Source organism: Tenrec ecaudatus, chromosome 16 (genome assembly GCF_050624435.1).
Source record: "Tenrec ecaudatus isolate mTenEca1 chromosome 16, mTenEca1.hap1, whole genome shotgun sequence".
In the NCBI taxonomy this organism is placed as follows: domain Eukaryota; kingdom Metazoa; phylum Chordata; class Mammalia; order Afrosoricida; family Tenrecidae; genus Tenrec; species Tenrec ecaudatus.
Genome location: NC_134545.1, coordinates 99929120 through 99956581, shown reverse-complemented (window position 1 = coordinate 99956581; position 27462 = coordinate 99929120). Strand labels below are relative to the sequence as shown.

The 27462-nt window shown below is 38.9% G+C and overlaps 1 protein-coding gene across 1 annotated transcript in view; it reads right to left on the bottom strand.

The window, feature by feature from the left end:
* Positions 1-26440, bottom strand: part of CCDC172 (coiled-coil domain containing 172) — a 44686-nt gene extending 18246 nt beyond the window's left edge. The window contains exons 1-6 of the mRNA XM_075533470.1: positions 26362-26440; positions 25819-25904; positions 8478-8594; positions 7595-7760; positions 2150-2251; positions 1740-1842 (exon numbers count right to left, since the gene is read on the bottom strand). Of these exons, the coding sequence (XP_075389585.1) occupies positions 1740-1842; positions 2150-2251; positions 7595-7760; positions 8478-8594; positions 25819-25904; positions 26362-26440 (653 nt within the window). The remainder of the gene's footprint in view (positions 1-1739; positions 1843-2149; positions 2252-7594; positions 7761-8477; positions 8595-25818; positions 25905-26361) is intronic.
* Positions 26441-27462: the final 1022 nt, after the last annotated feature.

The following is a 27462-nucleotide window of genomic DNA, read 5'->3' as shown; positions in this document are numbered from 1 at the left end:
ACGGGCTGACCTTTGGCCACTGTATCTGGCAATGTTCTGCTGTTATTCATAGGATTTCATTGGCTACTTCCTCAGAAGCGAACTATCCATTCTTTCTTGGTAATAGATTCTTTGAGTGGAAGCTCTGCTGAGACGCATCCTGAGTGACCCTCCTGGTCTTTTAAATCGCGGTATGTAGCTTCCAGGGGCAGAGCAGCGCGCAAGCCAATACAGTAAAAAGCAAACAAGCAAAACTGACAGACATGTGACGGACACTGACAAGTCTAAACCCAAACCAAACTTATTGCCACTGAGTCAATTCCAATTGTAGCCACTCAATGGAACAGTCAAACTGGCTGCCCAAGGCTGTGAATCTTTACAGAAGCAGAGAGGTCCATCTTTCACCCATGAAATATATAGGGCATTTAAATTGCCACCTTTGTGGTTGGCAGCTCAACATGTAAGCCACACCACCACCAGGGCTTCCCATTGACAAGACAGTTGCCAGACATTCAAGGAAAATTCAGAAGAGAACACAGAATGAGGGCTATCATTGCTGACATCAGATGGATCTTGGTTGATTGCAGAAAAAAGCAGGAGGCTCTTTACCCAAATTCCTTTTGCCAACGTCTCTGAAAGTAAAAGCACTCTACCATATTTTATGTGCTTGATTTTACACTGGATCTTAGCCAAAAGGCCGAGAAGCGAGATGTGTTTGATTTTAACCTAGACAAATGCTCGTGACTATTCATACCTGGGTTTCAGTTCTTAACATATATGTTTATGTACTGACTGAATGAGAAACCCCCAAAACTGAGTTCACATTTTAAGTCCGTATGGTACTAACTATAATGACACCAATGGGCATTGTCATTTTTAAACTGGAAAAAATCAATGAGATTTCATTACAGAAACTCGTTCTGCATCAAACTTATCACTCAAAATACTAATATTTTATGCTTGTAAAGCTTAACACAAAATTAAATTGCAAAATTTTTCTCACAATATACTACAACTATGGCCTATGGCATTATATAGCTACCACGAAACATTTGTTCAGCTCTAGTGGACATATTTCTTCTATGATTTATGTGAATGAAAGTTTCGTTGGCTTCTTCATGAACTCGGTAATAAGGCTTCTTTTCTTATATTAAAGAAGAAAATATAAGAACCTCTTTAAAATTAAACCAACAAATATAATACTGAATTAATAATAAATAATCCAATTAATAAATGCCGAGCCTTTTCCCTCTTGTGTTTATGAGTCTGTCATAAACCATTGTTTTATTCTTCAAATGCCTTGCAAAGTGAATACATAGTCCTTTAAGAAATACTTTTTCATTTTCTAGACAGTTAACCAGAGTAACAGATTTCAAGTGAAATAGTAGGTTGCTTTTAAAAAGAAACCAAAAAAACAAAAACCTGATATCTATAAATTAGCTATCATTTACCCCAAAAGTTAAGAACAGGAGAGCCAATACATTGCCTTTGTCTATTACAATGTGCAGAACCCGTGGGCCACAAAGTGCATACAAGAAGATAAGAATGTTCTGAATATTATCAACCATATACAAACTCATGTGTAACATTTTCAAAACAGTAAAGTATTTCCGTAGTAGCATGTTTCAGAATATACACAAAACTAAATAATGTCTTCATTGAGAGATTAAAAAATCTGTACTTAGCTTCATTCTAAAATCTATTTGACAACTTGAAAAACAAGCAGATTTCATACCAAAAGTATAAAAAGAACTCCTCACTTTAAGCACTCAGCATCATTTTGAGGCTTGTTGTTGATCTTAAGTTTTTCTGCCTCTAGGTGTTTGGTAGTGCAAATGGCTTCATTCTCCTTGTCTTCAAAAACTAAAAGAAGTAAGAAAATTCTTACAATCTTTAAGCCTAAGAAGCATCTTTATTCACTCATTAAGAACATTGCTCTAACTTTTAGTGCTTGTATGTAAAAACATCGGCTAGTGACTTTCACAGAAAGATGTAACTTCATAAACACCAGGGCTAACACAGGTCAACTAGTGGTTTAGTTCTTCCTTTACAACGTAACTAACAGCTCTGTCTCCCAAATGGCTTATAGATCTTGAAAGCAGACTATTATCCTGTCAGGTGGGTACAACTATCTTTATCAGAAAAATAAACTAGCTCATAAAGGTAGTACCTTTAAGTTTTCTTTGGAGAGTAAATAATTCTTGAATTAATTTATCCTTTTGATTCTGAAGTTCATTTAACAAGTCACTATCATGTTCCATTGACTTTATCTCTGGAAACAAATATAGAAAAAACATATGTTAAGTAGTCAGCCTTTGCCTTATGTATAACAGCAAATATGTCAGTTACTTCTTATTAACTTTTTCTTATATGGTAAAAACTTAAGCAGAATATGGTTGATTTTAAGCCCATGACCACACAGGAACTCTTTTTTAATACATTGAACAGGATTCAATGTATACCAACTAGGTAAAAAGAGTAAGTTAATTAATAGGTTACTAAAGAATTGAAAATAATGTCATACACTAAATGTAAAAAAAATCACCTCAATCAGGCAAGAATATGCTATCCTTCCTAACTAACCTTATGTTTCCAGAGAGAATGCCTAGTATTCAAATGTCGACAAGCTTTCAGTTTTTGCTAATATTGCTGCCTCTATTAAGAGCACCAGAGTGTCCTGGTGGTATAGTGGACTTGTGTATTGAGCTGCTGCTACCTACAAGGCCCGTGGTTCAAGCCTACTCAACAGCTTTTCAGAAGAAAGATGAAGCAATCTGCTCACACAAAGATGTATGGTCTATGAAACCCAACAGGGCATCAGATTTACTCTGTACTTTTGAGGATTGTACTTTGTTAGGTTGCTTTGAGTTGGAATTGACTTGATGGTAGTAAGTTGACCTAGAGTGTTCATCCTTCCTTTCTTTCCACAATGAAAACCAGTTCATCCTAGACTCATCTCCCTGAGAAAGTCATCTGTGACTATTTTTCCCCCCAGAAATGGCTAAGACTTCCAGACCTTTGTTAAAAAGAAATGGTAATAATGAACAGCCTAGTCCAGGAGTCCTCAAACTTTTTAAACAGGGCCCAGTATATAGGGATATCTATCTCTACTTAGCAAATCTTATGGAGCTAAGGCTTTTAAGACAATTATGTCCCTCAGACCCGTTGGAGGGCCGAACTATAGTTAAAAAAAACCAACTATGAACAAATTCCTATGCACACTGCACATATCTTATTTTGAAGTCAAAAAAACCAATGGGGCGAAAACACCCGGCGGGCCGCATGTAGCCTGAGGGCCGTAGTTTGAGGACACCTGCCCTGGTCCTATTATAATTCTTTGAGGGGAAAGCATTTAATATTTGACCATTAGCTATGTTGTTCATAACCATATTTACCTCATTAAGTATATTAGATGTAGGCTTTCCAGACCAGCTTTTTTTATCCAAATGAGGAAGTTCCCTTCTATTCCGCATTTGCAAATAAGCATTTTGATCAGGTACAGATGTTGAATTTTCTTAAATACTTTTTCTATAATTATTTAAATTGTAATTTATTATTTGTTCTGTTAGTATGAAAGATTGCATTAATTGTTTTTGAAATGTTGAACCAACCCTGCATTTCTATAACAAATGCCATTTGGTCAATATTTACTATATTAGAATATTATCAGATTTTTATTTGCTAATATTTTGTTATCATTTGTTTCTATGTTTATGAGAAACACATGCCTGCATTTTCCCTGGGAAGTCCTTATCTTGTTTTTTATATCAGGGGTAGTCTGGCCTCACAAAATGTGCTCAGTAATACTCATTGCTATCTTCTATTTTCTGAGCCAGCTGTGCAGAACTGGTATGATATTTTCCTCAATTTTTTAAATAGCCTATTAGTAAAAATACCTAGGCCCCAGAGTTTCCTTTGAAGAGATGCTTTAAAAATTTTTCATTTCTTAAAAGGTATATAGGGATATCTATTTCTACTTAGGTGAATCTTATGTAGCTAAGGCTTTTAAGACAATTATCCATTCTATGTAAGTTTTAAGAGACTGGGTCACATGTTCCTGTTTTTCATAGGTGAAGTAATTTGGGGTTAAATTTTAAACATCATGTTGTAGAGATACTGGATTTGGGACTCTCTTATCTGGCTCTGTTTTCATGGGACTTCCTCCCTTTTACTCTCATATTAGCCCTGATGGCCCAGAACTTCTTCCTCTGGATCTGCAGTAAGTAAGATGAGGCTTTTTGTCACAGTATCAGCAGCGCCCACACAGTAATCCCCTCAGCTACATGTGCTCTCAGGGCAATGCCACCCCCACAAAAAGGAGGATTAATTCCTTTGTCGTCATCAATTCAAGTTTTATTCCCTCCAAACACAGTCTGCCTTTGTTCTTTCTGCCAAGTCTTCAGACAGTGTGTGTGTGTGTGTGTGTGTGTGTGTGTGTGTGTTGGTTTGTAATTTGTAGCTATTATCTATCTGTAGGTGGATCTGGTAGTTAGGCATTTTCTCTCTTCTATATCAGAAGCGGAATTCCTATTCATGACTTTTGAAAGAAAGTTAGTTCCAGATTATCTCTTAAAGTTAGTAGCTGTTCAACCCTTTATTATACACCTGTGTATCAAATAAAGGAGCCCTGGTGGTACAGTTGTTAACATTCAGCTACCAAACCACACCTTAATTGTTCAAACCCACCAGCTAATCCCCACAAGAAAGATGTGGCAGTCTACTTCATAAAGCCACAGCCTTGAATGCCCTAAAGGGTAGTTTTACTCCATCTTTTAAGGCCATTTTGACTCAAAATCAACTTGATTGATGGCAGTAGGAGTTTGGGCTTATTCGATAGGAGTACACAGCAAAATCACCTGTGGACTTTTAAAACAAAACAAAGGAAGTCATTCAATGGCCCTCGAGCACAGAGATTCTGGTTCAGTAGGTCTAGGATGATACTCAAGCAGTTAAAATCTGAAGTTTCCTAAATTACTACGTCATTGTTGTTAGGTTCCAGAGAGTCAGTTCCAACTCACAGTGACCGTATGTACAGCAGAGCACAACACTAACACCGCTCGGTCCTTTGCCATCCTCACAGTTGTCCTGATGTTTGAGCCATTGTTGCAGCCACAGGGTCAGTCCATCTTGTCAAGGACCTTTCTCTTTTACACTGCCCCTCTACTTTACCAAGCAGCACGTCTTTACTATTAGCATTTCTCTTGTAGAATCTGTGTCCTACACTCCCTGCCCCAAATAACTGATCCTAGTTTCCTTTATTATAATATAGGCTGCATTAAGCATTATAATCTCAGTATTACTGGGGGTGCAGTCATGTACCAAGGAGCCCAGGCAGCATAATGGTGATCGAGTTCATTAACAGTTTCACAGGGGAGAAGATCTTGCTATTTGTTTCTGAAAGTTTAACACTGTAATAAACCCTACAGGACAGTTCTATTCTGTCACAGAAAGTCAGTATGAGTCAAAATTAACTCAACAGTGCACAATAACAATAGATCTTGTACTAGGCAGCATTTTGAGAACTTAAATTTGACTCCTCATTACAATTCTATAAGGTTGTTTTTATTTTCCCATTTTAACCAATGAGAAAACTGAGAAGAAAATGTATTAAGCAAGAAGTTTAAAATGTAAAATCAATTAAGTCTAACTTTAACATTTGTAGTATTTAGAATGGTAGTTGTTGCATGGTATAAATCCAGTAAATATTATCTACAATAAGTGCTATGTAAAAAGCAATTATTCATTGTGACAGAAAAGTTAAGTGTGTTTATAATTCCCCATTTACAAAAAGTATAATACAGATAAAGGGATATTTTGGAAAGGCTTCCCCTGAAAGTTATTTTTCCATTTAATTTCATTTGTATTTACAAATTCTATTTTGTCAACTCCTCACTCCGTAATTCTCCACCCTCTGTTCCCACTTATACACCATGATTATGCTCTTCAGTAGTACGATAGCTATCTCTGATTGCCAATCAAGATCCTATTTTTGATGGCTTTCTTTTTTGGAAACCCTGTTGAACTTTTAGTCTCCAAAATACTGCTCTCTGTTGGTTTTCCTCTTCTCCTCTTTGACGCCTCCTTCTGACCAGTCATCTTCCTTCCCTTATCTGCTGTGGTTTCCCAGCTTTCCATCACTGGTCTTTGGTGTTTTTCCATGTTACCTACATGTGCTCCCTTTGAATGATGTCACTAACTCCTCTTTGGTGACTCTCAAATCTAATCTCTGCTATCTCCCCAACTTCACAACAAATTGTTACTTGCCAATTAGGCATCTCCACCAGTATGTTTCATTGACATGGCCAATTAAAAGTACCTGAGGTCAAACTCAACCTTTCTGTCCAGAAGAAAGGACTACCTTATTAATACTCTTCTTCCTGGTACTATCATTCTACCAAATCTCCAACATTTGAAAAGAAGACTAATCCATGGCTTTCTCTGTTTTCACCCATTTCTGATCAGTTACAAAGTCCCATCAGCTTTCCTTTAACATCTTTGGAATGTATCCCCTCCTCACTTTCTGTTTCCATCCTATTGTGCTGTGGGTATCTGCTTACACATATCTTTTCTCCAGTTTTTACTCCTATAGCCCCAAGATGCAAAGCAGTACCTATCAGATAATAGATTGCAAATAGATGTTTAATGAACGAGTGGCTAAGTATTCATGTCATATCTGCTTTCAAAGAAAGTTGAGACTCTTCACAAGACACACAATACAGTTGAACAATTAAGATAAGCAAAACTGCAATGCAAAAAATCCATTTGCTTATGAAAAAAGGTTGCTTATGGAAAATTAAACCAATTCAAAATAAAATTATTTCTTAATAATGCCAGATAAATGAGGAGTACTTCCAGGGGCAGATTATTTAATGTGGCTCCTCTAGCCTAAGTCTCTGTAACTCTCATTTAATGACTTTTTCCAGCAAGGGTCTGGGTACGAAGGTGGGGAAATACTCTGATAGGACTCACCTGTGAGAACTGTTAGCAGGATACACCATGAACTGTCATATGTGTGTCATAATTGCTGGGTATAAAATAAGCCCTTAGAGAAGTAGGAGGGGGAAGTCACTACCAGAACAATCCAGGAGTAGGGCATGTCCTGTGGACCCTGAGAACCCTGCACAGCAAACCTGCAGGAGTCAGATTGGTGAACTTCCCAGCCCACAGAGCAAATAAAGCAGAGTGTTTTTGTGCAGGAGGCTGGCTTCTGGAGTGGGGTGCTTCTGGGCCCTTAACTAGGGGAGAAAGATTGGTTTACACACAGAAGTGGAGCCTTCAGGTGGAGGTTTGAGGGGTGCCTCTGGGCAGTGAATTCAGGGAGCCTGATTCTCTGACTCACTGACTGATGCTGAGCTGAATGCCTTTGATTGAGGATTACAGTGAATGACCTGCTCTTTGGGCATTTATTAGCCACCCTGAAAGAACTTTGTAACAAGGCCAGACTGAGTAACTATATTCTGAGCATTTCTCACCTGAATTGCAACCTACTAACTTCCTTGATAAATTCTTAAATCATGAATATTATCTCTGCGTTCTGTGAGGCCATTGCAATGAATTACCAACCTCATCAGTGGAAACAGTAGAAAATCTTGTGAGTGACAAGCAGTAACCATACCCTTTTTCAAAACGTCTGCTTGGTTGTCTAAGTCAGCTACTTCAAGCTTGACATTTTCTTTCATCAAAAGCTCTCTTTTCTTTGTTATTTCATATTTATTATTGAATTCTGTAATTTCCTTAATAAATTTTTCCTCTTCCTCTTCCATTTTTTTCTTTGTATCCTCCTGAAAAATAAAAATGGAAAACTAAATATAGATATTAGGTACAAAAGTTTTTCTTTAGTAATTTAAAATGTAATGATTTGGATTTAACAAAATTATAAATTATACTTCTCGATATTATCAAAAAATGCTTTACTCCTCCAATGATATTACTCCAAACAGAAGCTGGGACCAAAACATTACTGTCTTTTCCTAAGAAATGTCGATTAACTATAAACCAAATTTAAAAACTGGCCACGTCATTCAAAACTATTTCTTCTGTGACTCTGATGTAAGCTAAAATGATAAATTCAATTTTTTAACCCACACTTATAAATAGACCTTAATACTTAATAATAAATAGACCTTAAGTACAATCCTCTCAGTCTTTGAAAAGAACTAAAACCAAGGTCTCAAAGTCTGAACAACTTGTCACCATTTCTTCTACATCTGCTAAACTTATGAATAACCTCTACAAGTGAGCTTCTAAAATGTTCATGGAAAAATTGAATTACAAGATATAATTTTTTCTATGAGCTTTTTGAAGCCCACTCATATATTATAACTTTTCCAGCTATATTCTAACTATGTTACTCCACCAACTAGTTTCAAAAGCTCTTAATACTTTTCCACATCTGAACAAGCTGATAGGCATGTGAATAATTTTCTAAAAGTACATATAAGTATTGCTAAGCACTCTTTGACAAAATTGGCAATATAGATATTGGGCTGTTGACTTACAAAAGTTTGAAGAAGTATATTCCTTTGGTTTATAATTTCATTGTTTTGTCTTTTTAATGCATCTTCATGAGTTTTCAAAAGCGCTAAGAGGAAAGACTTTTCAGAAAGTTGTTGAACCTTCAAAGAGGAAAAAAAACAACAACCCAACAATAAACATTAAACAGATATTTTAGAATACCTTAGTTAACAGAACATACCTGTATAATGTGAATAATTTTTGGCATTAACCTTCAAAATGCAAATTAAAATTCCTGTAAGCGTATTATTTTATGTGCATCATCTTGTACCTTGTAAGTGCTTTAAATGATTATAGTTTTATAATCTCTTCTCACAGTAAAACTATCAGTTCCTGAAGCATAGACAATGGGCTCTCTTCTACTCTAATTCCTCGTAAGGTTCTTAGCATTTGTACGAAAATTTTTTGGCTATTGTTGGTTGCCATTGAGTTGGTTCTGATCCAGGGCAGGTCTCCTCCATAGAATTTCCTTGGCAATAATATCAATAAAAACAGCTCACCAAGGCTTTTTCCTCATGAAACCACCAAATTGCTTCAAATGATCAACCTTTGGGCTAGCGGTCAATCACAAACCATTGGCCCCACCCGTTTCTGTGTGTGTCTCTCTGTGTACATCGGAACAGGCTTCAAGACAGTTTGTTTTACAGAACAAGCTTTTGTTCATATAACTTATATGGAATAAATAGTTAAATAAATCATGTACCCTACACAACTAATACAATGAGATAAAACTTACAAACAATTGAAAAAACCAGTCCAATGCTGACAGTGCACATATTATGAGGTGAAATAAAACAAAAATTTTCAGAAATCCTGAAATAGATTTTGAGCACTTATATTTCTTATTTCAGTAATTCATTTGGTTCTAAATAGCCTAAATTAAATAAACATTCATGTATACAGTTATTTTATCATTTGGGCCTAAAAGAATAGCATGTCCTGAACCTATAAATACTGAAAGTCAGGAAGCTAAAAGTGAAAATAAAAGCGAAGTTACACTGGAAATAACCTTTCCACTGTGTTTAGTGCTGGCCCCCAAAAGGCGGCATCGTTTCTGGTTTGGGGCTGTTCCCATCTCCACAGAGAAAAGAGAGAGAAAGATTCAACTTAAATTGCAGAGAGCAAGATTTATGTTAGCTATAAGAACTTCCTCAAGGTCAGAGACAGGTTCTGAATTCTCTGCCCAAAAGATATTGAACAGTTAACTGCTTAGGGATAGTCTAGTCCAGAAGTAAAGGGTTGGGCCTAAAAGAGATTCTGAAATTTTATGGCTAAAATGTCCTAGGAATGCTGGCGTTTAAAAACAAGTAGCAGAAATAAAAGAGGAAATATGATTTTACATTTCTACAAGCTCATAACACATCTACCTGCAACTTTGGCGCTGTTTTCATCAACCACATCTTTAAAGAGACATTGATAAAGAGTAGGGATGAACAACTTACATAGTGAAAAGAATGGACGAATTAAATTTAACATTTGGTGTAGGGGAAAGGGATTATCATTATTTTATTGTCTGATAAGGCAGAAATTAGAAAACATCAAATCTATAAAATCAAATAGAAATTGGTAATAAGGGTAAAGAAGCGGAGGGTCATGAATTATATCACATTTATTTAGAGTAAGGATCTGCTTCAAGGATATTTAGTATTTGTTATATAAATAAGGTATCATTAGTATTTGTGGTTTAAATATACATTAATAAATATATATAAATATGAGGTCCGAGTTCACACACAGCTGTCGAGTCAATGCCGAGTGGTAGCAATCCTCTAGCACAGAGTAGAGCTGCCCCTGTGGGTTTCTGAGACTAACTGTTTACGGGAGTAGAATGCTCATCTTTCTCCCCAGGAGGGGCTGGTGCTTTCTAACTGCTGACCTGCGGTTAAGCAGCCCCGGGCATTACCACTAAGCCACGAAGGATCCCTAAAACGAGGTCCAGAGAGATTAGCTGTCCTTTTAAAGTCTATATGGCTATTTAGGCATAACCTAGGGAAAAATTCAGGTCTCCTAACTTTCTTTTAAATTATAGTATTAACACAGAAAAAAAAACGATTTCAAAATAAAGAAATGGGAAGCTTGATGCTAAAGAGACTGTAATCTATACTAATAGTAAGTTGAAAGAAACAGTATAAAATGTAAGATACATTTTGAAAATTTGTCAAAAACAGATCCATCAGAGAGTATTGAGAGAAGGTTACTTGTAAAATAAACCTATTCTTATAGTTGCTACTGTGGACATTAACCATGAAAGCCCACAACAATACTCTGAAGACCAAGCATTGGGATTGAAAAGACTTTTGTTTGATATAATAAAATATTCTAGGCATATGCATTTCAGAATAAAAATTTCTGAGTTCAGACTGTTTATAGTAACTGACCTATATATAAAACCTGTGTCAAATCCCATAAATGAAGAATAAATTACATACCAAAATAAGAATTTTTAAGTAATTTTATATAAGATGGAAGCAAATTAATTATTAAAATTCAGAAAAGCTTTCTGTTAGGGACTTGGAAATTAAGACTGTTTGTTCCAGTTATCTTCTACTAAGACCTAAAATAACCACAATTAATAACTGAGCTCTTATCTTCTTTCTTGAAAGAAAGAAAAAATAATACTGAAATAGCCGTCAGCGGCAGACAGCCATTTGGCTGCAATGTTTTCCCATAACCTCATGGTAAAACATAAAGCTACATAGGATAGCCCGAACTGAAAAGCCAACAGCTTTTCAAAAAGTCTTTATTAGAGGTATTAATACCTATGATCTCCTCTTCCCCAAAATTCTGTATTAATAATATATCTTGAGCTCTTCTGTTTCTTTGTTTATACCATTATGTGTATTATTTAATCTCTGCTCTCTAGTTCCACTTTCTTAACCTATCACATTTTATTTCTATAATTTTCTCTTTTAATGAAGACTTTAAAAGCCTCAAAGTCATAACTAGAGAAAAATTCATTTAAAATCATGTTTTTAAGTTGCTAGCGAGTTGATTCTGACGCAGAGAAATCCCGTGGGTCAAAGAAGAACTGTTCTCCATGGAGGTTTGCTGCTGTTGTTCTCTCTTTGCTTGTAATGACTATTTGATAGTCAAAAAGTTATCGATAAAGATTCACATAATTGCCACAATATCGTCTCCAAAACACAGGACAATTTGGCAAAATGAGCCACTCTGAAGACACTGACAGCAGTCAGCCAGCAGCGCAGTCTAGTAGCAGCTATGGCGCACACCAGGGGTTAGAGGCATCAAGGCAACATGCGCAGGGACACCTTTGACCGGAGTACAGAAGACGGTCCAAAAAGTAAACGACTGCAGAATCTTAACTTTTAAAGTATATTACCAGCAAAAAAAGCAAGCTTTCCTGGAGTCGGCGTAGCCAGGTGCTCCTTGGAAACGAGAACGGCAAGGCTTCATTCACCCAGAAGTGGATCACCAGGCCTTTCTTCTGCAGGGCCTCTTCATCTCCAAACTTTCTATTAGTAACTGAGCATGCTAACCATTGCAGCCCCCATCATCTCCACAGAAAGATTACATGGATATTAATTTTAGTATGGACTCAGTATTTCTAATGAAAACATTTAATATAAAAAGGTATTAGCAAGTAAGACAAATAGTACAGAGAAAGTCGGGCACTGGGAAAGCTAAATTCGAAAACTCTACTGAGAATAGGTGCACACAAAGTCAGATTGGTAAGGATATTGATAAGCTAAGGCTGCCAAATTAAGTAAGACTTAATAGTATTAATAAGAGCGTGCTCATATTTTAATGAAACTGAAGGCATGAGAGAACTTCTTTCAGTTCCATAAATTAATGCTTCAGAACTAAACTAGTTTTTCGTGGCCATCTACTTGCAAAATGGTTTGCTGGTCATTCCTTTTATTCTTTCGGTTATTTCAATTAATATCTCGTATTGTTTTTTACATCCCTGTGAAACAGGCCTACTGGTGTGTAAAATGTGGGTACTTATTGCAAATATAACCTTGAATATATTGATGCGATCAAAAGAAGAGGTGACTTCATAGAAGAAATGATCAGAAACCTTTCTTCTCAATAATAATGCTAAAGTGATATATAGATATCAGATACGGTATCTGAAACATAAAATGTTTCACCATGGCACTCTGGGTCCTCTGAATTGAGACACTATCATATCCCTAGCAGTTGAATGCCTTAAACGAAATAAAAACTTCAAGACACTGCCTCAGTCCCTAAGTTACCCAGGGCCCCTGAGGGGCTGCGAACATGAAAAGGAGGGAGGGATCCCTGTTAGCATGAATATAACTTTCTTTCCTTTCTCTTCTCTCTGCCCCTGACCAGAAAATTTTTTTATTGCATAAAGTCTTAAAGTTACATTCTAGAATCAAGTAGCTATGTTTGGTCAGAAAATATTGCTGTTTTGAACATTTTTAATTTATAGCAGTGCCAACTCCCTGGCAAATCCTGCTTTTCTCAGCAATATATATATATATATATATATATATATATATATATATATATATATATATATATATATATATATATATATATATATATATATATATATATATATATATATATATATATATTTCCCTGTATCGTTCCTTTTGGGATATTTGATTTTTTAATTGAACTTATAGTTTTCCCAGTAAGCCAAAATATCTGGTCCACTGGATCAGCTACACGAATAGCCATGGTTTGTGATTCTTTACTACCCTGATGCTTGTGTGCCTTTAAGTATTTTCCTATCAGAAGGACCTCAAAATCTATTATGACTGAAGCTTTTAAATTAATATCTTTGTGCAAGTAAGCAAAGTACAGTCACTCTTTATTGCGATTGCCATTACTGCAAAGAATGTAGCATTTTACTGATTAAATGCTCTACTTAACAGAATAATTGGCAACTTTATAGAAAAAAAACATAAAGTTATGTAGATTTCACAGCTCTAAATCCATAGTAATGGGGTGGGGAGGGGGTGTGTTACCTGATAAAGAGACATGTTAAACACAAGAGTAAAAAATGAATGCAATCTTAAATCAGATGGTACTTTTTAAAAACAGCTGTTTCTATAAATGCTTTCATAATACACATGTAATCCTTAGAAACTCGCGACACTGCCATCCTAACAGTAATCACGGGAGCAATCCTAATGTAAGGAAACCGCAGTCCATACCATGGCTTTTAAGGCTTTACAGGACTGTTTCAGGAACACGCTCCTGCCAGCCTCCTCTTGACTCACTCCCCTCCAGTCTGACCTCCTTGTGGGTTTCTTAAAGGCACCAGTCACGCCCCTCTCTCAGTCTACTCACTTGCTGTTCCCTTTCCCCAACTCTCTTTCCCCACATTTCTTCTGGTTCATTCCTTCACCTCCATCCATCTTTACCCAAACCTCACCTGTGCAATGACGACTGGTAGGATTCCTGATAGTTCCATTGCCTTCCGTGTGTGTGCATGCGTGTGTGTTTTCTGGAATACACTTGCTAATACAATACACTAATGAATAAGCAATATAGACCCAAAAGGTGAGACACAATTCTTTCTGATTGAGCAGATGCCATTATTGCATACTAAAAGCAGCCAACAAAATCTACTGAGAAACTCTTTTTTAGAAATAAAAAGACGTTCCCTAAAGAGACCAGTAACAAGATAAATATTAATGCGCGTGCGTGTGTGTATTTTCTAGTTACCAACAGTAGGAAAAAACCATGGAAAATATTCCATTTACTATAGAAAAAAATTAATTTACCAGGAAATATCTGAGACTATTTAAAAAATCCTCTGAGGAACATAAAAGATGATTTGGAAAAATAGATGGCTATACGTGACTGTTAAGAATTGGAGTTGTAAATACATCAGTTCCTTACACATCACCATTAGCTTGGCTTCTCGATTAAAAATGAAAGCTCCACTTGTTTTGTTTTGTAAGGATTTGACAAAATGGTTCTCAAAATGTTCAAGAAAAACTAAAACAACAGGTACTGTGAAATGAATCAGGCAAAGTCTGAAAAAAGAAACTGTGCTTCCAGAGAAGCAAAACTTTTACAGCTTTTATCATTAAGGCAAGTGTATTAATTAATGATACAGTAATGATGCATAAAATTTAGAAACACAATGACATGCACACCTCTTGTTAGGTGATGCTAAGTCCCTTTTTTGACTCAGAGATGCCATTAGACAGAACCAGAACTTCCCCACAGGATTTCTTAGGCTGTAATCTTTACACAATAAGGTTGCCAGGTCTTTATTCCTTGAAGCCTTTCGGTTACCAGCTGAGCACTTAACCATTGTGCCACCATGGAAACACACACACACACACACAAATACACAAAATGGTTCTTCAGATTAATAGGAAACACTCGATATTTATCCAAGGGACAATGAAAAACTATTTTTGATTCAAAATAGTGTGTATTGGGGGTGGGGAGACTGGAAAGAGAGATTGCTTAAAATCTTGGAGTGAAGAAAGTAACATAACAGCTCTATCTCCACCCCCAGTTTAAGAAAAAACCCAACATTACATGTACGGCTCAAGTGCCCTGTATACCCTTCTCTGATTGCATTTTACTTCTACCCCGACAGAGATAATCACATCTGGAGATATTTATCATCTTCCTGCATATCATTATACTTTTACATAACCCCCAAATTCACTTTTTTGTAAATCACTTTATTGAGGGCTCGTGCAACTCTTATCACAATATATACATACATCCGTTGCGTCAAGCACATCTGTACATTTGTTGCCCTCATCATTCTCAAAACATTTGCCTTCTACTTGAGCCCTGGGGATCAGCTCATTTTCTCCTCCCTCCCTATCCCCCTCCCTCACAAACCCAATAATTTATAAATTAAATTTTTTCATGTCTTATACTGTCTGACGTCTCCGTTCACCCACGTTTCTGTTGTCCATCCCTCAAGGAGGGGGTTTATATGTAGATCCTTGTAATCGGGTTTTCCTTTCCACCCCACCTTCCCTCCACCCTCCCAGTATTGCCACTCTCACCACTGGTCCTGAGGGTTTCATCTATCCTGGATTCCGCGGGTTTCCAGTTCCTATCTGTACCAGTGTGCATCCTCCGGTCTATTTGGATTTGTAAGGTAGAACTGGGATCATGATAGATGAGGAAGCATTAAAGAACTAGAGGAAAGTTGTATGTTTTATCATTGCTATACTGTACCCTGCCTGACTCATCTCCTCCCCGCGGCCCTTCTGTAAGGGGGTGTCCAGTTGCCTACAGATTGGTTTTGGGTTCCCATTCCACACTCTCCTTCATTCACAGTGATATATTTTTGTTCTTTGATGCCTGATACCTGATCCCATCAATACCTCGTGATCACACAGGCTGGTGTGCTTCTTCCATGTGGGCTTTGTTAGTTCTCATATTGCTTTTAAATGTTTTATTTATCCTTTCATAGCTTCCTTTTATGCACATATTGTTTTAGAAATTTGTAAAAATTTTAAAAGTCACTATTAAATGACATTTTTACAATGTATGCAATGAAATTTCTTAGTATTACTCTTCTACTGCTCTGTAAATTCCACCAAATGATTAAGTGGGGCCATGAAAACAAGGGATAGAGGACTCTTAACTCGGGGATTGGTGAGTTTTGCCATTCTCCTGGCTAAAAGGATGAGCCACCTCAGAACCAGGGAGAGAAGTCCTGGGACCATGAAGGAAGAAGAGCTTGCCACCTCTGCAGATGCCATGCCACAACAAGACCAGAGGTAGTTAAGGCAGGACCATGAGACAAAGCAGAGAGGCAGCACTGAGACTATGAAAGTGTGGGCCAGAGCAGCAGGCAAGCTAATGAGCTTCCTGGTCCCTGAGGACAAGGACAAGGACCTTGTGGCTGAATGATGAAGAACAAAGAGGGACTTGGCTGTTGGTTGAGGGGAGGAGCTGATGTGGACCAAAGACTATAACCTTAACGTTTCGTGATTCTAACTTGTGGTTACCCATTAATGTCCCTAATGAACACTGATAATTGTATCTTTTTGTGAGTTCTCTGTGGTCCTAACAATAGATCATCGAACCCAGCAGAAGAGTAGCATGTTGTGGGAAGAACAGCTCGTGCCAGAAAAGGGTAAAGAAAGGTGGAAGTGAAGGCATGTCTGACCTCTACCTTGTGAGCACTGGCCGTGGGCTGCTGTGGAAATGGTTTCTACTTCTTCCGTGGGCAGCCAGGGGTGGTCAGATGGGGCCCCCACATGTTCACAGTGCTCTCTGGCGCTTGGAATCCTGATGTCGTACCTTCAGGAATCATAACAAAACCTGTTAAATGTCTTTGTTTCTTTTGTTTATCAATTTTACTCTGGTGACCTCATCATACCTAAAGGTATTATTAGTACACTAGTTATTAAAAATGAAAGAATTGACAGATTATTTTATAATATGGAAGGTTTAAGAAAATATTCCAATATAAACAACTCCTCAACTCCAGGGTTATCTAGACAGGACAAATTGATTCATTTATCTCATAAGGGAAGTTGTCATTTCTAGGTGCTATCTAGTCGGCCCCAAGTCAGAAACCAATGCACAAGAGAACAAGTGTTTGGTCCTGGGCCATCCCCACAATTGTTACGATTGTTACCATACATGCTTGAAGGAAGCAATAAACTGATTCTTTAATAAATGTTATCTGTTACTTTGACATTTTATGACAGAAGGGGTATTCATTCTCCTATCTGAAGGCAATTTTTACCTTATATTCTTCTACCTCATCAGGAGGGCCAGCTATTGGCCTTTCTTCTGTAACCTTCAACCTCTTTCCATATAACACTTCTCACTGAGAATTAAATATGACATATTGAGGGAGACTAGTTACTAGTCTTCTGCAAATTTTTACTTGCATGTAATATTAATAGTCTGATAGTTTCTAAATTCTGTTGGCTTAACTTTCTTTGGAATGTGTACAAGTATGGATGGATCTCTTCCAGTTCGTTGGTTGATCTTGTTTCTCACTAATACCGTTGGTGAAATTTGGAATTCTTCCTCTCATATCATTGGTTCGCGATCATATGCTACCTCTTGAAATCACTGACTGATAACCATGTGTTTTGGTAGTGGCTGTGTACTCTATCCATCTTCTTTTGATGTTTCCTGTATCATTCAATATTTTTCCCATGTACCCTTCAATATCACAATTTAGCAGTCTCGAAGTTCTAATCTAGATGGCTTTCTCTTCTGTTGGCTCTTAGTTTGGGGAGGCTGGTCTTTGCCTCCTTTGTCCTTCCAGCATAGGTCCAGCATTTCTTGGAGGTCTCCATGTGGCTTGGTGTATCTTCATCTGGGTTTAGGAGGTTCACACTACAGGGAAATACTGAGAGATGTACTCCACCCCAAGATCTTCTGTCTTGGTGGTACATAGGTCCTTCTGGTCTCTGCTTACTTTTTAAATCTCTCTATATCTTAAACAAGACCGAGTTGAGATACAATCTAATTCGATAGATTGCAACCTGATTTTGCCTCCCTGATGCCCCAGAAGTATGGATTTACAACCAAGAATAGTGCAGATCACAAAGTGGGGGTAACTGCTCAATACTGAGTTATAGCCCAGCCAAGTTAATTTGTATTTTGAGGGGATACAAATCAACCCACAGCCGAGAGTTCATGCTTACCTTATGAAATATAAGGTAAGGTTGTCTTATGGAGGTTCATAGGTTAGAAGATTGAATAAAATCTGAGACAAGTCAAGGGTTACAATAATCACTGCAGAGAGTGAGAGTGATGATTCAACATTGCAAAGCAGCAGGGAGGTGTTCCTACTCAAGGCTGAAGTCCACGAGTGTATGCTAGATCTAGTCTCTCCTGGAATTGCCTGATTAGTGGCACAGTAGTAGATAACCGATTAAATGAGAGTTGGGGTCATGCCAGATGGATAAAAAGAAAGGAGAAAGGAGTCAAGGGGAAGTATGAACTAATCCAAGGATAAATAGGTAGCGATGGATATTCAGAAGAATAAATACACGGGCAGGTGCTACTGGAGAGAAAGAGACAGACATGAACTCATGGTCCTGATGAAACTGAAGAACAAAGAGAGTGGAAGGAAACAGAATGCTTTATAGATTTTAAAAGTGAAGTATTTTTATTTTGATGGAAAAGTCCAGGGTAAAATTATGGGAGTACTAAGTGGCAGAGGTAAAATAGAGAAAGGGGCGTTGAAAATGCATAGACCAAAGACAGAGTGGTAGCTGAGTTGTTCTGGATGATGAGGGATTGAAAAGTCTAACCAGTGGATCTATCGCGCTATGGAGTTAGTAGGGACAGAAAAGTGAGGAGGAGGCAGAATCCAGCACTCAGCATGAACTACCACAAGTGAATGAGAAATAATGTTCTGAAATGGTATTTGGAAGTTAGGAAGACAGCAAACAAACTTCCAACAGGGACAGAATAACCCAGCTTACAAAACACAGTGACTCCAGACTCAGAGGTATCTTCTTTGACTATGGAAATAGTCAAAATAGAAAGTAAATTCTAAAAAGTGTAAAAGTTGGATATCACAACTTTTAAAAGTCAGTTGTAGAAACTCAAGACTGACAAGATATAGCTGTGAAAAGACAGAGCACGGGAACATATGCAGACAATATAACCTCTCCCGAAAGCTGTCCTGGTAACCATCAAAAGATTGAAGTTGATGTATTAAGTTAGAAAAACAGCTTTCATTTTATTTTCTAAAACTGGAGTTATAGAATTCACATGTTCTTCTATTTAAACGCATGCTACTTAAAGGCGAACCTAAGTTTTTTCATCCTATTTTAAGCAACATATAAATAACAACAGAGTTTAGGTAGGATCTGAATTTTTTCCCCTAAATTTTATTGTTGTTGAGAATATACATAGGAAAAAACAAACACCAATTCAACAGTTGCTACCTGTACAATTTAGTGACGTTGATTACGGCCTTCCAGTAATCACTTGCCTTTTGTGTTGCTCCTCATTTTGACAGATCTACTGCCCCACAATTCCTATCCATGAGCCCGTGCTGCTGCTCTCAGTGGGATCCCATACAGTTCTTCAAAGGACATACTGCTCAGGCCAGATAGTCCACTTCTTATGCTCAACTATTGTTTTAAGATTTTAGGGATACTTTGGTTAAAGATAATCTCAAGGCAATGTTAACCCAAACTTCCATCATTCCACAAAACCTAGAGGCCATCATGAGAACATGAAATTCTGTTCACCAGTACCTGCCACTCCAACCCCCAACCAGTATCCTTCTGTGAAATGTTCGGTAATGGTAGACAAACATCATCCAGCAACCTGGCCTCGTGACAGAGAGTTGTTGGTGGAAGCAATTAGCAACGCATTCTCTGCCTTGATTCATTCCCTTCTTTTCCGGATTCCCCTTCTTCTCTGTTGGTCCAGGTGAATAGAGACCAATTATCATGTCTTGAATGGCTGCTCATAAGCTTTTAAGAACCTAGGCACTAAGGATTGTGACTAAGCAATCAAGAGAGTAGCAGAAGAGAATCCCTAAATATGCGATTAGTTAATCAACTGGTATGCCCCATGAAACCATGACTCTAAATCTCCAAATCAAGGAACCAAATTTTAGGGTGTGTTGGTTGTATGTAAGTAGTATCAATTGCTTTTCTGTATGCCGTTGGGGGGAGGCGTCATTGTAAATGCATGTAGGTATCACACAACTTTTGCCAATTCAAATTTTGGCAACTTATTGACAGAGATCACCATAATTAGTTGTGAAATTCTATCTATAATCAATGCAGATTCCTATATCCATAGACACCTCTCTGCATCTCTCCCCTGCTAACCACTAATAAAGTTTTATCTCTATACATGTACGTGAGATCATCTTAAACATGTTCTTTTGTGATTATTTCACTCAATGTCTTCAACCTCTATCCTAATTGTACAAATTGTAGTTTGTATTATTTCTCCTACTATTGCATTGTGTGTGCATACCACATTTTGGTTATCGATTTGTCGATAGGCAGGGTGTTTAAGTTGTTCCCACCTTTGGCGATTGTAAACAGTGCCCCCAATGAATACTGGTGTACAAGTACCTTCCAGAGGCTTTGGGGTATAGATCTGGGAGAGGAATTTCAGCTAGCACAGTAGCTTTTAGGAACCCTGGTGGTGTTAACCTCGCTGGGCTTTTAACCACCAGGTTAGTAGTTCAAAACACCAGCTACTCACTCCTGGGGAGAAAATCGCTCATCTCTTCACTTTTTTAGTGAAGTCTTTTGATGAACAAAACATTTACATTTTTATGAGGTTTCATTTATTTTGGCTTTGTGGCTTGTGCTTTTGCTGTGACATTAAATAATCCATTGTTAAAAGCTGGGCCTTCTCAGAAATTTTATGATTTTAGTTTGCACATTTGAGGCCTCTAAAAAATTGTTTGTTGTCTAATATAAAAAAGAGGGGGAAAACCCACATGAGTTTCAAATCTCCATCTCAATGTTGTAAAAGATAATGTGTAACTGTGCTCTTTCCCTATTCAATAATAGAGTATGTAAGGATATAACTTTGCCTGCTCTTCTGGGAGAGTTCCTAACTTTTACCAAAAAGTAAAAGCAATGTGGACACTGGAAGTTCAGGGAAAGAAGTAAAATGAATAGCCTTAAATTGCTTTCTATTTCAACATAATTCTCCTTTAAAAATTCATGAAAATTCTTTTATTATTAAGATGTTTCTGTCATAACCAAAAATTGGGAGAGGGAAAAATAAACACAATCTTTACAAAACAGCCTCAGATCTTCCTCCACTTAGCCTCCTGTCGAGGGACTATGGCATCATGCTGGGTTTTATGTAATATGCTCACCAAGGTTAAATGCCCAGATTTGAACTAGGTGCCAATTTCTAAATAGAAGAAGCTCTTTCAAATGCTTAAAAGAAACTTCAATTATTCTTCAGGTCTGTAATTTTGGTTCACTGCCATCTAGCCTTTCATTGACTCTAGGCAACTTTTGGAATACTGGTAAGCTTTAAGGTAAAATTTTAGGCACGCTGGAGTTTCTGTTCACATATTACTGAACTTGGTCAGGTATACTGCAGCTGTCTGATGTGCAAAGTGCTCATACTACATAATCTCAGATTCCTGCAACCTACATATTTTAAAGAACTCATTGAGCCCTGAAAGGCAAATGCTATCACTCAAGTTCTAATTACATGCTACCTGGGTTTTATAGAACAGAAAAAAAAAGGATACTGTATCTACTAAATACTTATTTTGACCACAAGCAACTGCAAAATAAATATACCAAATATTTTCTGAATGTATCAGTGCATAAAGAGCTCAAGAACTGCCCTATTAAAATTATGTTCTAGTTTTTTCTTGTGCCGCTTTCACTTGATAAATTAGTTAATATATGCCACGTCAAATATCCGCGCAAATATATTTTCATTGTTATTGACAGACATATAATTAACTCTGCGGATAAAAGAACCAGAAATCAATTTATGATTACTTCTTTGGGTCTTCCCATTAGTCATTTACATTGTAATTGTGGTTCCACTTTTAAAATCTTTATCCACATGCATACATATCATTTTGAGTATAATTACAAACCCAATTATCTCAATTACTAATTAGTATTGTATGAACTGTGAGCGTCATATGTTAATTTTATTAGTAAAAATACAATTAAATGATTTCCCACATAAATGAGCTGATTAAAAAACAATGCACATTTATGAGCCTATATTAATTAGTGTTTACAGCAAATGTTTCTAAACACTATTAGGGATTTCCTCTGTTATCTTGCCAGGACAAACACTGGAATCAACATTTTTTTTAAGTGTAGGTAAAGATCAGAAAATTACATTGCCATCTTCAGGAAATAGACTCTGACAAATAAAATATTACAGAGAGTAAACCTTTCCTTTACTCACATTAGTTATCTGTCAGGTCAGTGCCTTCCGAGGGAAAACATACATTTTGTACAAAAACTTACCTGACCTTTTAAAAAATATTGCCCTAGATTTAAAATTTCAGATACATGCTATACAAGGGGGTACGCCCCCAAAATCAGAATTTGTTTTTCAAAGCTATATATTTAAATGTTTTATACAGAACAACCTTTTCACCTTCGAAGTACTTTCTATTACACTGCATACATGTGTCAAATCTGTGATTCCATTCTTGGAAACATCTTTCAAACTCATCTGTTTGGATGGCTGTCAGCACCTCCTTGTTTTTTTTCTTCATCTCTTCTACATCCTCAAATCGCTGTCCTTTCATGTCCCTCTTCATGCACAGAAACAAAAAGAAGTCGCATGGAATGAGGTCAGGTGAGTAAGGTGTGTGGGGCAAGAGAGACATGCTGCTTCTTGCCCCAAACTGGCACACTGAGATGGATGCATGACCAAGTGCATTGTCATGGTGGCAAAACCAGTCCCCCATCTGCCACAAATCAGGCCTTTTGTTTGCACCATTATGCAATCGTTTTAGAACCTCTAAAGAGAAAGCTCGATTGGCAGTCTGACCTGGAAGAACAAACTCCAAAGGCATTATCCCCCTCACATCAAAAAACGAATGAGAACCATCTTAATCTTTGATTTTGCTTGAGCTTCAGGGGGGCAAGGTGCCGATGGCGTCTTACACTGTCTTGATGTTTGCTTTCAGGGGTATAAGAATAGCACCATGTCTCAACACCAGTAATGACCTTGAAATGAAATAACTGGTGGCTTCGGAGCTGCTCTTTCAAAGCGCGGCACGTTTCCAGTCAATGTTATTTTTCCAGGTCAGTTGGAACCCAAAGCAGCAACCCTTCTCCTTCCCAAATGTTTCGTTAAAATTCGCTCAACTCAGCTCTAACATGGTCTAGATAACTTCCCCATCGCTTCAGTTGTCCGTCATGGTTGTTGGCTTTCAAACACAAGTGCAGGAATTTTAGTCCACTCGAGAAGTGGATGAACGTCCAAAGTGAGGTTTGTCATCAATCGACATTTCAGCTTTTTTGAAACAAGAAAGTCACTCGTACAATTGAGTTTTTTCCCATAACACTGCCCTTGTAAGCTGTGTTCAACATCACAACAATCTCTACACCCGGAAAGAAAATTTCACAGCTCCACACTGTTCTCCTAAATCAGCCATTACAAGAAATGAGGTTTGAGCGAAACTGCTTTTACAAAAAAATCCACTCTGGCCAGAAAGAACCTTCCCAGGCAACATCATTGGGTGCACTGACTCAAAGCAAGTTGCTTGATGCTCGCCCAGTGTGATAAATGCATTCTATGAAAGTTCCACCCAGCAATGCTTTTCACCATTTTGGCACCCCTCATATATAAGAACTTTACAAAGTGAAATGCTTACGTTGCATTCAGAACTGTGCTTCAATAACAAAAACTGTAATTACTCAACTGTCACTTTCATTGTGGGAGATCAGTCATTTTTAACTTACATATCCCAGGAAAGTTCATTTAACTTGTTTCTCCGTTTTCTCACCTACAAAGGACAGCTCACCTATGATGATGTCTCATGGTAGGAGGCACACAGTAGGTGGTCAGTAGATCTTACAAATTGGGCTGCTTTCTGGAAGATTAGGAGTTCATAAGCACCTACTAGCTGCTCTTCAGGAGAAAGACAGGGTTTTCTACTCCTATATATATTAACAGTCTCAGAAACCCCCAGGGGCAGTTCTACCCTGTCCTATAGGGTCACTGTGAGTCAGCATGGACTCCACGGCAGTGACTAGAGTGAGTACGTCTTATCTAGTTTGAATTACATGCGCCTCACCAGCTACTTGTGTTCACAACTTAACTGTCAATTTTGAAGGCATTTATTTATTTTTTTAAAGAACTAGGAAGGTCTATATCCTGCTACTGTTAATACTGTGCTCCCCTTAGCAGTTGTAGCACTGCTGGGAGCAGCGAGTGCATCTGCTATTCCCAGGCAGAGCAGAAGTGAGGGCTCACTGAATAACAGTTCTCTATTTTTAAAGATGGCCCTGTCCCTATTACAGCACTACTGGTGCGTGTTCATTCATGGAAAACATTAATGTGGACTGTGTGCTAGGCGTTGGGTACAAGTAGTATCCTGTACCTAGAAAAGTGAGAAAAAATAATTCCAGATATTTTGCTCACAAAACAGGAAGAGAAACAGACACAAGCACAATTGTGCATATTATTAAACTGCAAAGTAATGAAGGCACTGAATGCTGTATTAAATTTTGTCCCCAAAATGTTCAGAGGAATGCTTCACAGGTAAAGACTGAGTCTACAACTATGTTACTGACAAAGAAAAAGGGAGCATCGCCACAGAGGATAAATTATAGGACATTTTTATTGAAAGCAAACAGATTTTCTCAAACAGACTCTCATTATATCCTGCTTGCTTAGTCCATCATTAGGTGAGAAGTATAGATGTCTGTCTCCACCCACAAAGCCAGGCCATGACTTCGATGCCCTTAGTTTCCTAACTCATCATCCTGCCTCTATCCTCATCAGGCCTGAGAGATCTTCCTAAAACTGTGTCCATCACACCTTCCTTGATCACTGGGTCTCTCTAATGACTGAGTTAGCCCTGTAGGACTAGACTTCTTTCCCAATGTGCCTTGCGCATTTTCTGCCTCCTCCCTTTGGCTTCTATCCTCCCCTGACTGCCAATGCTTTCCTCCTATTCTCTCTGCCTCTCCAAAATTCTCATGACTTCAAAACCCTCTTTCAAGAAGCCACCAATTTTTCTGGTCTCTCAAATAACTCACTCACTCACTGCCATCAAGTCAAAGCTGACTCATACAGACCTCCCAGTGGGTTTCCGAGACCGGTTTCCATGTCTGTTTATGGGAAGAGAAAGCCCAGTCTTCCTCCTGAGTAGCTGCTGGTGGTTTCGAACTGCTGACCATGTGGATCACAGCCCAACGAGTAACCACTACACCACCAGGGATCAAATAGCATACTGCAAATGCTGCAGAAAATTGAGAACTGCTAGTTAAAAAATAAAAAGAGATTCTGTGTGGAAGAATGGCGTGTCTAAATGGGGGTAGAGAATTGGAAAACAAAAGGCAGAAACACATTTGGAAGGTTCAACAATATAATATGTGTCTTAAATTATTTATTATTTAAAATTTAGTATTTATTCAGCAATTATTTTCCCAAGGCATTACTCTTTTTAAATCCTAATTATTCTCCAAAAGGGGCTTGAATTCACCATTAATTACTTCATCACATAAACATATTTCGTGAACAAGTACCTATTATAAGCGAAGGTGTTAGTGGATGCAGGCAGCCCTTTGAATGTTGCCAGACATAGAACTCCAGAGACCTGTACATGAAGCCTGTGCTCTTAACTTACCAGACAGTTCATAAATGAAATGCCCTGAAAAGGGTAAGTTAAATAGGGCTTTGTCATCGCTTATTAGCATGCATATCTATGGTCAATACCTTCTCTTCCAACTTCATTTTCTCTTCATTAAGCTCCGTGGTTGCCTTCTTAATTTTTTCCCGACATTCGAGTGTTTCCAACCTTACTGTAAAAACAATTAATAACCTGAAATACATCCAGCTCTCTAAAAAATCTTCACGGTGGGGGCATTGGGAAGGCACCCTGCTGCTTTGGGCTTTGGTTTTTCAGGGTAGAAATGGGACTGCCCTGATTGCTCTGCTACTGCTTTGGGGAGTTCCTTCTGCTCCAAGTGCTCATCTGGAGAAAAGGTCCAGTCCTGGATGGGCCGTTCCATCCCAAGCCTGTCCCCCAGGTCCAGCCCCAGCCCTAAGGCCCAGCACCAGTCCCCAGGCCCAAACTCAGCACCAACACCAGCACCAGGGCCTGTGCCAGCTCCAGTCCCAGGCCCAGGCCCAGCCCCAAGCTCAGCCCCCAGGCCCAGGCCCAGCCCCAAGCTCAACCCCCAGCCCCAGGCTCTGCCCCATGCTCAGCATCATCAGCATCAGCATCAACACCAGGGCCTGCCCCAGCCCCAGGCAGACCTTCTTTCATCAGGCGGCGGCTCTCCTCGGCCTGGTGCTCCGAGAAGATGATTTGCTGGAACAACGACTCCAAATTCATCTCGGACCCCGGCTCCTGCGGATCCTTCTGTCGTCCTTAAATATTTTATAACCGAGGCTGCGGATCCTGGAAGGCACAATACAAAAGAAGGATCTCTCTAGAATCTAGAACTAGTCCCAGATCGGCCTCCCTTTCCTGGCCCTTCTTCCCGCCGCGTGGCGTGGCGGGAGCCCCACGCAGGATGGAGCCGGGGGCGGAGGAGAGTGCGGTGGGTGGGGTCTTGGGGCACCAGCAGGGCTCCTCCGGCTGGAGGGGGGCCCATGAATGCCCAACCTCGACCTTCACCCCTGCTGGTACCCAGATCGCCCTCTTTCTTCCCGCGCCTCACCCTCAGGAGACCTCACTTCTTGAAGCTTCTGCTGCCCCCATAAGCGACTACCAACCTGTTTCTATCTTGTTCTGCTTTTGTGTCCTGAAGCCCTCCGTCTTTCAACTCTCTCTTTTTCCCTCAGAAAAGCGCCCCACCCGGCCCTCCTGGGTCTCCCTGTGACATCAGTATGGCGGCCACGGGCTTAGACGTCCCTCCAGAGTCTGGGCTAGGCTAGGGCCCTCACCACGCGGCGCCGTTTCCCCTCGACACCTCTCTTTTGAAGGGATAAGATGCTCAAAGAGCTCTTGCTCCCGCAGCCAGATAGGCACTTACCAAGCAAGCTCCGAAGGAAACCTCCCCAGAGGCGCGCTCGCGGTCTCTGCTGGGACGTGGCGGAGGGGAACTGCCCTATGGTGGCCTGTGGGGGCCAGGCCTTGGCAGAGCGGAACTGCCCTACGGTGGCCTGTGGGGCCCAATCTACCCCGGGCGCGCTTTCCAGTGACACGCGAGTCCGAGGCCCCTGCTGGGGAGCTGAGCTCAGGCTCCATCACCCCCTGCTCCAAAGTACTAAGGCCCCGTGGTTCTAAATATAAACTTCTGCAAAGTCTGACCCTTTGAATAAGCACAGACTGCTCTAAATGTGCAGTGTCTGACATTCCACCTTAATCATTCCTGCGCGTAATCAGGGCATATCTTTTTTGTCTGCTTGAAA